This window comes from Vombatus ursinus, unplaced genomic scaffold (assembly GCF_900497805.2).
Source record: "Vombatus ursinus unplaced genomic scaffold, bare-nosed wombat genome assembly UNPS02014310.1, whole genome shotgun sequence".
NCBI lineage: Eukaryota > Metazoa > Chordata > Mammalia > Diprotodontia > Vombatidae > Vombatus > Vombatus ursinus.
Window position 1 is genome coordinate 1 of NW_020954088.1, and position 11218 is coordinate 11218.

At 44.0% G+C, this 11218-nt stretch overlaps 1 gene segment (V, D, J or C); it reads right to left on the reverse strand.

Annotated features, from left to right (window-relative positions):
• Positions 1–9606: 9606 nt before the first annotated feature.
• Positions 9607–10543, reverse strand: LOC114042238. The segment is given in 2 exon segments: positions 9607–10094; positions 10339–10543. Coding segments are annotated over 2 exon segments (537 nt in total).
• Between the last annotated feature and the right edge of the window lie 675 nt (positions 10544–11218).

The following is an 11218-nucleotide window of genomic DNA, read 5'->3' on the forward strand; positions in this document are numbered from 1 at the left end:
TTACCCCGGGCCCAGGGCACCAGGAGCCAGAGGAACCAGCATGAGGAAATCATTGTTTCTCTTGACACCTCTAGGGCTCAGTGTGACAGATGGGGCCCGAGGTATATTTATGTCTCAGGCAGTGTTTGTGCATGGTGGATGTGGTATCAATTTGCAAAACAGTCCCAGGTGTGAGGTCCCTCCTTCACAAGAGTGCTGGGTCACACTAGGACACATGGGTCAGACTAGCTCAGCAGTCTGTGCATGTGAAGCTGTGACCTCACGGTCAGAAGGTGTCTCCTTCCATCTCTGCTGAGCCTGCCTGGAGGGTCCCATGGTAAGACTATAACAAGAGGCTCTTTGTGGTTGTAAAGAAGAGAAGAGATCAAGGCAGTTTGAAAAGAAAAAACAAAACTATCTAAATGGAGAGACAGATGCCTGGCTGGAGGTAGCAGAAAGGGCCATCAGAAAGAAGTGAGCTGAACTAAGATTTAATTGCAGAAGAGAGAAAAGAGAGACTTTAAATGCAGCTGAAGGAAAAGGCTCAGAATAAATAAGTAAAGATATAGCCACCTTGGGAAAACAGGGAAACATCCTGGATGGACTGAAAAATGGGCTTGGCAAGCTAGACCAGCACCATCGGGGTACCGAAGGGAATTGCCTCCAGGCTCCACTCCTCCTAGCTGAGTGCACCTTTGTCTGAATGCCATGTGTGTCTGATTTCCATGCACGCCCATGGTCTGTAGCTTTAACCTCATCACTCTCTCATTTGATCCAATTTTGTCCAGCAGTGCTGAGCCTCCCAGTCAAGCCAATTTTCTCTGTAGGAAGATGAATCATTGCTGAGGACTGTGAGGAACAACTCAGCCACATCTCAGCCCATGTTTTTTACTTAAGGAATGTAGAAAGTCGACCCTGAATCCAGAACTGTGAGCCTCCTTCCTTCTCTCTGACACCCGGGCTTTTCCCCTTTGCAACATCAGTGGTAGATACAGGAGATTGCTGTGTGTTCCTGAATGAGATGAGCAATATGACCCGAAAGTGTTCGTGTATTGATTTCTGTGTGTATATATATATTTGCGTGTGTTTAAAGAACATCCAATAATTTGTTTATGTCAGTCTCAACCTGGCTGTTTCTAAACTTTTTCCATTGCTAAGTTTTCATATATTTAGTTACTAATTTTTTCTTTGCTGTCACTTCTCAACGACCAACCTCAAAACCCTCCTTTTTACACAAAAAATAGTTAAACCAAACCAATACATCATCCGTGTCTGACATAGATTCCTCACACACCAGGTATAGTCCAACACACTCTTCTGAGGGGAAGGAGGCATACTTGACTGTCAGTCCTTTCATCCCAAGACTGGGCATTGCATTTAACAGATTTCTATGTCTACTCATTGGTCATTCTGTACGTTTTCCTCATACATATGATTACTTTATTGTTCATTCAAAGCTTCCTAGTATTTTTTTCTGATTTCTGTCATTTTTTCTTCTGTGATGATTTTCTTTTATATTTATGTACCCAAATATCTGCAGTCTTTCTCCAGAGCGTCTTGACTCCAGTAGCATCTTTGCTACTCCTGAATATACTGTTCTAAAGCTTTATTTTTTAATTTTTTAAATGTAACCTCTAAAAAAGCATTCCACATGCAGCAAAACACAAAAAGGGCACACTGTAAATCCATGAATCTCTGTTTCATGCTGTTTGCCTTTTGAAAAAGTCATATTTACTCCTTCCTCCCATGTGAGAGCCTTGGATGCCTGACTGCCATAATAAGGCTGAATAACCAGTAGTTCCCTGGTTTCAGGGGCTTCTTTGACTTTTGCTCTGAAGAAAGCAGTTGCTCCCCTGAGTTAAAGGGCCCAAGCACCTGGGGAGGTTTTTCTTCAAGGTTTCAGCACTGTGGAAGGGTAGTTATAAGTTTGCTGACATTGGTAATGTCTAACACCTTCAGCCTCCACACTGCTGATCATGAGAGTATCATCTGTCTTAGACCCACTGCCACTGAACTACGCAGGGACCCCAGAGTCCAGGGTGGAAGCATAATAGATCAGGAGCTTGGGAGACTGTCCTGACAGCTGCTGGTGCAAGGATATAATACCATAAACATCCTGACTGGCTGTGCAGCTGATGGTGACACTTTCTCCAGGAGTAATAGACAGAGATGCTGGAGATGGAGTCAGTAAAATAGCTTCACAGGACCCTTTGGTGGAGAAAAGATAATAAGAAGAAATAGATTAAAATCAGGAAGCATGTCCAGGAATGTCCAGAATTCTCTGACTGACTTGAGATGTCCTTCCCATTGACTATAGGAACCAACCCCTCATCACCCTTTCCAGTCCCTCATCATGCTCCACTTCCACAACCCATCTTCAATTTTCAAGTTTTGGAATCTCCTGGTGTAGCACAACTAGTGAATGCTTGTTAATTTGTTAACATCCATGGCTGATCTTACCCTGGACCCAGAGCACCAGCAGCCAGAGGAACTTGGATGGGGAGACCATTTTTTTTCCTGAAGACCTTCAAACTTGAGACCTCTAAGGTCAAGGTGAGATTGATGGGGATGAAGGCATATTTATGTCTTGGGCAGTGGCTGTGCAAGGTTGCTGTTATATCGATTTGCAAAACAGTCCCAGGTATGAGGTCCATCCTCCAAGAGTCAGTGCTGGCTATTACATGTGGGTCAGACTAGCTCAGGAGTCTATGTGTGGTAAGCTGTGACCTCATGGTCTAATGATCTCTCCTTCCACCCCTGCTGAGCCTGCTTAGGGGTCTCATGGTAAAGCTGTAACATGTGGCTCATTGTAGTTACAAACAAGAGGAGTGTCTCCTCTGTGGGGAGAAGAGATTACTGTAGGTTTTGAAAAAAAAATTAAGAAAATGGAGAAAGAGATGCCTGGCTCTAGGTAGCCTAAAAGGCCATCAGAACATAGAAATGAGCTGAACTGGGATTTAGTTTCAGAAGAGAGAAAAGAGACTTTACAGGCTACCATTACTTCTATCCCCATCTTCAGGACAGTACACAGTCACAAGCACTATACCTGCCCATAAGAAAAAGGAGCCCATTGACCAAGAGTTAATGGACTTCACAGCAGGTTTTAGGGGCCGTAGCATGTCAGACCCTCACCTACAGGGTCCAATACACTCAAGAGTCTCTCCAGAAACACAGGTTCCACTCTGTATTCAGGGCATAGGCAGCAACATGGACCCTCACCTTGGACCTTGGATCACTAAATCCCATGCAATATAATTTCACCTTTATGTTTTTTTTTTTGTTTGTTTTTGGCTAGGCAATAAGGTTAAGTGACTTGCCTGGTGTCACACAGCTAGTAAGTGTTATGTGTCTGAGCCCGGATTACTCAGGTCCTCCTAAATCCAGGGCCAGTGCTCTATCCACTGCGCCACCTAGCTACCCCTCTCACCTTTAGTCTAAACTCCATGTGGGTTGCTTTCCTAGTTCCTGAGATTCCTCTGGCCAGCTCCTGAGACCACAGATTTTCCTGAATGGGACTGGGACATCTCACAACACAGCAGAAGCCCCCCTGTAGCATGAAGAATGGGAGGGCCTGCCTTACCAAATCAGGCACCAGACCCTGACCTTTGTCCACAACAAAGGCAACTGTAAAGGCAGCTGTTGTCACAGCCTCCCTCCCTTCTGGGAAGGCCTCTGTGCTTTTGTCTACACCATGCCCAGCTTGTCCCTATTCCCAGGGGATCACTCCCCTGACATTCCTCTCTAGTTAAAGTTGTCCTGCCGCTGACAGTGGCCTTGTTGGCATCCAGTGAATCCTCAACTGGTACCGCAGTCCCCTTTGGCAGGCTGTAGCCATCTGTCAGGAATCTGTTGGCAGAACTAGCCATGGTCCTGAAGTGCCAGCAAAGCTTGTCACTAGCCTCCAAGTGCAGGTTGATTCCCTTGTCCTCATGGCATGACAAAACCGTTGGGAGCTGAATGCCCTAATGGCTGAGAGTGGGATGACCTGCACCGTCTTTGGGGAGGTGTGTTGTTTGTATGTCAACCAATCCTCTCAAATAGAGACAGACCTTAGTTCTCTAAGTAAGCAAGGGGAAGATTTATGGAAAAGGGCTCAAAGCAATCTGAAGTATGTTTCCCCCTCACCTTCCTTTGATCTACTCTCCTAGTGGGCTGAAAACCTGGACAGCATTCTCCCCTCTGCCCTCCCTGCTCTGATTTTTTTTCTTTCATTTGCCTCGCCATCTATCTTGGCATTCGACTTGTAACTCACTTATTCTGACATAAAAACAAAATCGCATTTCAAATGAATGTTCCTCCTTGGCCTTCAAGGGTCGTTCCGACCTTTTCACTGAAAGGAGGAGATGTGAAGGAAATTATGATTTTTCATATTAATTGATATATGTAATGATTATGATGGCATGATAATAAAGCTGCCCCCCGTCCCAATATTCTACCTTCCTTACAGGGAATAGGCCCATCGCCCCTACCTAGCCACTGCCCCCCCATCCTGACTCAATATCCTAACTTCTTCATATATGCCTCACTGTTAACTACAACAACAGGAGTGTCCATGAATTCATACATCTCACAGAAACGGCAGGTAAATCTGTGATGGGATCCCAGAAATTCCTCTTACTAGCCACTTTCCCCATACCCATTCCTCATATTTCCCACAGAAAGAACAGGCGTATTCATGCACTCAACCACAACCACATTCATCTGGTCTCACACAGGACCATGATACTCAGCCAATGAGAAATCAGCACCACCAGGATGCCCAAGTAGGATGTGGACCTCAAAACAATAGAAAGGACTTTCACTAAGTAGGCACCTATGCAGTAATAGCAAAAGCTTTCCTTTGGGTGAACTTACAGCAAAAAAGGCTTATTATAATATCATAATCATACACATGTGCCCCCTCAATGGTTTTTTCTGTAGGCATTGTGGATAATGGCATACACAATTCCACTGAGGCTGGGATCCCATCCCTATTACATAACCCCTTAACAAACCCTTTCGCCTTTTTAATGTTCATAATTTCTGTTACTTAATTGCATCTTTACTCTATAAAAATCCATCTTCTTTTCACTAAATTTGCTGGTTAATCTTGGAACTTAGCCTGCTTCATGAGAAGTGTCAATCTCAATAAATGCCTATACTTGGATGAGAGGTGATCTGACTCTGAATTCTTTGAGATGGTTCTGCCACAGCATATCATGAGACAGCAACAATTATACTAGTAATTAGATTTCTCTAGAATTATCTCTTCTAGCTTGAGTTAGAAGCTCGCAATGCAGCTTGAAATGATCAACCAAAATCTTGGCAACACTGCATTCCTGTGTCAGTGTACCTTAAGTGAATTGAATCAAAGAATGTAGAAGCCGTTCCCATCACAGAATTCTGGTCCTGTCACCAAGGAACAACCTCCAAAGAGTAGAGCAATATTGCTGCTTCGGGACTCCAGAATGATTGTATTATCTTCCACTTGTGAGCTTGTCATGGGAAATCACTCAAGCCCTGGGAACTATTGTTGTAATCCACCTTCCCCACTCCCTTCCCATCTGTGATTTATGTACATCATCTCTGTCTTCACTCCAGCAAGGTGGAATTCTGATCAGGAGAATTCCTGACTTCCAAATCTGTCCTCATAATGAAACTAATTAATTAAATGGTTACTTGATTACTAGCCTTTGTCTCTAGCCTGCTGTTTCATCATTCTCAGGTTACAGACTGGCTCAGTAAATTCCTATTAACAGCTAAGAAGAGAGATCAAATTCTTACCTGGTCTCCTCTCTCTGAGCTCAGCAGCATGGGCAGCCTCATGACCTCAATCTTCTGCTCCCCTCCTGGTGGGAATGAAAATCTCACTTGGCAAAGGCTAGATATATCTATTCATAGCTAGATAGATCAAAGGTAGAGATACCTATTCACAGCACCCTATGAGCCACTTATGCATCGACCTATTGGAACACACACAGCCTATGTGGGCAACACATCCAATTATGGGAAGAGGATCTAGAGGTTTAAAGTAGCCTTCCTAGAAAGTTCCTCACCTCCACCACCCCTCCCCCCCATGACATCCCTTAAGTAGACATGAAGGTTGGTCAAATCCATTGCTGATTGTTTGAGGCTCTGGGATGATAAACTGGTGACACCTAAGAGATGATGGGGACAAGGTAGAGATTATTCTCAGAACCATATTCTCAGGAGAAGGAGGGAAATATTGAATAATGCCTCCTGAACATTACTACAGATGCTGTCATGGTGCTGTCTGTCAGGACAGGGTACAAGAAGATCATCTGATATGTCAGGCCTATGCTTTCTAAAGAACCCTTCGAAGGTGGAGCCAAGATGGTGGAGTAAAAGCAGTGACTTGCTTGAGCTCTCCCCCAAAACCCTCCAAATATCCATAAAAATGGCTCTAAACAACTTCTAAAGCAGCAGAACCCACAAAAAGGCAGAGTGAAACATATTTCCAGCCCAAGGCATCCTGGAAGGTTGATTAGAAAGGTCTATCGCACTGGGCTGGGATAGAAATATATTTCAGGACAGATGCAAGGGCGGGCAAAGACCAGGCTTCAGCAAACCTGGTGCAGGCCTTAGAGGACTGAATCACGGGCAGCTGTAGCAGTTTCCAGACTTCTCAACCCACAAATGCCAAAGACAACTCAGAAAGCCAATAGGAAATGTCTGGGACTATGAGGAGAGAGAAGCTCTGTCCCAGTCCAAGACGCAGAGCAACTCCAGACCGGAGGCTGCTTGTAGAGCTTCCAGCCCACAGACTGAGGGGGAATTGAGTGACTGATCAGAGGTGGGTTGCAGGGATCTCTTTTCTGGTGCTGAGGCAAGATCCTCTTCTTTTGCCCATGCTTGGATCTGGGTGAAAGTTCTGGGTGGTGATTTGGGGCAGGGAGGAGTGCTGGCATGGTGGAGCTTGAAGTGGTGGTTGAGAGAAAATCTTCCTAACATTTCCAAGACAGAAAAGAGTACTTGTGGTCACTCATAGACCAGAGCACAGGCCAGGAAAGGAGTAAACACCTCGCCCTTGATCATACCATCTCGGAAGAACTGAAAATTTTACAGGACCGTGGAAGTATCTCTGAAAAAACCTGCACAAAACCCCTGAAGCTTGGGACAGTACATTCTCCACATTGGAAGCAGACCCCTACCCTAACAAAGAGTTTATAACTCAAATAATTGACTATTTGAGCAGCACAGAAAGAGTCAGACCATAGAATCTTACTTTGGTAACAAAGAAGATCAGAACATACAACCAGAAGAAGACAACAAAATCAAAGTTCCTACATCCACAGCCTCCAAGAAAAATATGAATCAGTCCCAGGCCTTGGAAGAGCTCAAAAAATGTTTTGAGAAGCAAGGAAGAGAAGTAGAGGAAAAACTGGGAAGAGAAATGAGAGTGATGCAAGAAAATCATGAAAAAGTAGTCAACAGCTTGCTAAAGGAGAACCAAAAAATACTGAAGAAAATATCACCTTAAAAAATGGCCTAACACAAATGGCAAAAGAGGTCCAAAAAGCCAACAAAGAGAAGAATGCCTTCAAAAGCAGAATTGGCCATATGGAAAAGGAAGTCCAAAAGCTCACTGAAGAAAATACTTCCTTAAAAATTAGAATGTTGCAATTGGAAGCTAGTGACTTGATGAGATAACAAGACATTGTAAAACAAAACTAAAAGAATGAAAAAAATAGAAGACAATGTGAAATATCTCACTGGAAAAACAAGTGGCCTGGAAAAGACATCCAAGAGAGATAATTTAAAAATTATTGGACTATCTGAAAGTCATGATCAAAAAGAACCTAGACATCATCTTTCAAGAAATTATCAAGGAAAACTGTCCTGATATTCTAGATCCAGAGGGTAAAATAGAAATTGAAAGAATCCACCCATCACCTCCTAAAAGAGAACCCCACAAGAAAACTCCTAGGAATATTGTAGCCAAATTCCAGAGTTCCCAGGTCAAGGAGAAAATACTGCAAGTAGCAAGAAAGAAACAATTCAAGTATTGTGGAAAGACAATCAGGATAACCCAGAATTTTGCAGCTTCTACATTGAAGGATTGGAGGGCTTGGAATATGATATTCTGGAGGGCAAAGGAGATAGGATTACAGCCAAGAATCACCTACCCAGAAAAACTGAGTATAATCCCTTGGGGGAAAAATTGACATTCAGTGAAATAGAGGACTTTCAAGTGTTCCTCTTCTTTTTTTTTTTTTTTTTTCGCTTCGGCAATGGGATTAAGTGACTTGCCTAGGGTCACACAGCTAGTAAGTGTAATGTGTCTGAGGCCGGATTTCAACTCAAACCCTCCTGAATCCAGAGTCAGCGTTCTATTCATTGCACCACCTAGCTGCCCCTCAAGCATTCTTGATGAAAAGACCAGAGCTGAATAGAAAATTCAACTTTCAAATACAAGACTAAAGAGAAGCAAGAAGAGGTAAACAGAAGAGAGAAATCATAACGTGCTTATTAAGGTTGAACTGTTTACATTCCTACATGGAAAGATGATATTTGTAACTCATGAGACCTTTGTCAGTATTAGGGTAGTTGGAGGGAAAAATTATATGTATAGATAGCTTGATACATAGAGGGCCCAGGATGAGTTGAAGATGAATGGGATATATCTAGAGAATAAAATTAAAGGGTGACAGAGGATTATACTGGGAGAAGGAGAAAGAGAGAGGTAGAATGGGGTAAGTTTTCTCACATAAAACAGACTAGAAAAGACTTTTACAGTGGAGGGGAAGAGGTGGAAGGTGAGAGGAAATGAGTGAATCTTATTCTCATCAGATTTGGCTTAAGGAGGGATTAACATACATACTCAATAGGGTATGGAAAGCTATTTTACCCTACAGGAAAATAGGTGGAAAGGCAGATTGGGAAAGGCAGTAATCAGAAGCAAACATTTCTGAGGAGGGACAGGGTCAAAAGAGAGAACATAATAAACGGGGTGTCGGATGGGTGAAGGGAAATATACTTTTCCACAGCATGACTACTATGGAAGTGTTTTGCATGACTAATCAATTATAACCTGCATCGAGTTGTTTGCCTTCTCAATGAGGGTGGGTGTTGAGGGAGAAAGGGAGAAAATTTGTAACCCGAAGTTTTAAAAACAAATGTTAAAAAATTGTTTTCACATGCAACTGGGAAATTAGATATACAGGCAAAATTATATGTATAGATGGGCAATGGGGTATAGAAATCTATCCTGCCCTACAGGAAAATAGAAGAGGACAGGGATAAGAGAAGAGGAGGGAGATAGAAGGGAGGCCAGATTAGGGGAAAGGGTATTCAGAATGCTCTTGTCTTGAGGTTGGGGAGAGTCGAGATAGGGAGAAAATTTGGAATTCAATATCTTGTGGAAGTGAATATTGAAAACTAAAAATGAATAAATGAATAAACAAAAAGAAATAACCCTTAAAAAAAAAAGAAATAACCCTTCACATCTTTCACCTAAATGGACCCTGATGTCATTCATCTGAGCAGCCCTCATAGTAAGAGGGCAGGGGAAAAGCAGAGCAGGGAGTAAGGAAGGGGACCCGCTTCAGTGGGGTACCTGGGATAGCCTTATAAGCCTGGCTTGAGAGAAAGAAGAAGATTCTCTTCCCTCTTCCTTCTTTCCACTCCCTAGCCCTTTCTAGGATGTGAGAGACTGGGATCTGTGGCTGGGAGAGCTGGGCTGTTAGGCCCAGCCCTTCCCTGGCCTCTGTCTCTGTGGTGTCTCTGACTCAGGGGCTCGGGAGGAAGCAGCTGGTCACCGGAGCTAAAGAGCTCACCAGCCTGGGAAGGTTTTTGTTCAGGCCTGCCCAACTGTGGGTTAGGGTACTCATAATAATGCTGGCAGTAGTAATGTCCAACATCTTCAGCCTCCACACTGCTGATCGTGAGAGTATAATCCATCCCAGACCCACTGCCACTGAAGCGGGCAGGGACCTCAGAGTGCAGGTTGGAAGCACCATAGATCAGGAGTTTGAGAGACTGTCCTGGCAGCTGCTGGTACCAGGCTAACCACTTGTTAATACCCTGACTGGCTCTGCAGGTGATGGGGACTCTTTCTCCTGGAGCAACAGACAGGGAAGCTGGAGACTGGGTCAGCAAAATGGCTGCCCAGGACCCTTGGGTGGAGAAAAGAAAACGAGAAGAAATAGATTGAAATCCAGGAACATGCCCTGTAGTGCGAGCTCTTATTGACTTGAGATGTCCTTCCCTCTAACTATAGGAACAAGCCTATCATCACCCTTTCCTGTCCTTCATCATCCTCCCCTACCCCAACCCATCTTCAATTTCCAAGTTTTAGAATCTCCTGGTATCGCTCAAGTGAACACTTGTCAAGTTGTTAACACCCGCAGCTAATCTTACCTTGGGCCCAGAGCACCAGGAGGCAGAGCAACTGGGATGGGGAGATCATTGTTTCTCTTGTAGACCTTCAGCCTTGAGACGTCTGAGGCCAGTGTGAGACAGGTAGGGATGGGGACATATTTATGTCTCAGGCAGTGGTTGTGCAATTTGCAAAACAGTCCCAGGTATGCGGTCCCTCCTCCAAGAGTCAGTGCTGGGTATTACATGTGGGTCACACTAGCTCAGGAGTCTATGTGGGATACTGTGACCTCATTGTCTGTTGATCTCTCCTTCTGCCTCTACCAAGCCTGCCTGGAGGGTCCCATGGTAAGGGTGTAACAAGTGGCTCATTGTTGTTATGAACATGAGAATCCTGTCTTCTCTGGGCAGAATAGATAACTATTGGTTTTAAAAAAAATAATTAACAAAATGGATCGACAGGTGCCTGGCTAGAGGTAGCAGAAAAGACCAACAGAAAAGAGAAATGAACTGAACTAGTATTTAGTTTCAGAAGAGAGAAAAGAGAAACTTTCAAAGCAGTGGGAGGAACAGACTCAGAGTAGATAAGAAATGATATAACCACTTTGGGAACGCAGAAAAAGAATTCAGGACAGACTGAAAAATGGGCTTGGGGAGCTGGACCAATACCATTGGGACTGCCCAGACCTGTCTCAAGGCCCCACTCTGCCTTGCTGAGCACACCTTTGTCTGCATCCCAGGTGTCTCTGATTTCCACACGCGCCTATAGTCTGTACTTTTAACTTCCTCACTCCCTAACTTGATTCAACTCAATTAAAGGTGACCCAAAGGCAATGGAGACTGTGGCAAGCTACCTGAAATGTCTTGCTGATAAGAAGTTTGTAAAATGCATGATGAGCGACATGGATGATGAGAAACAGAG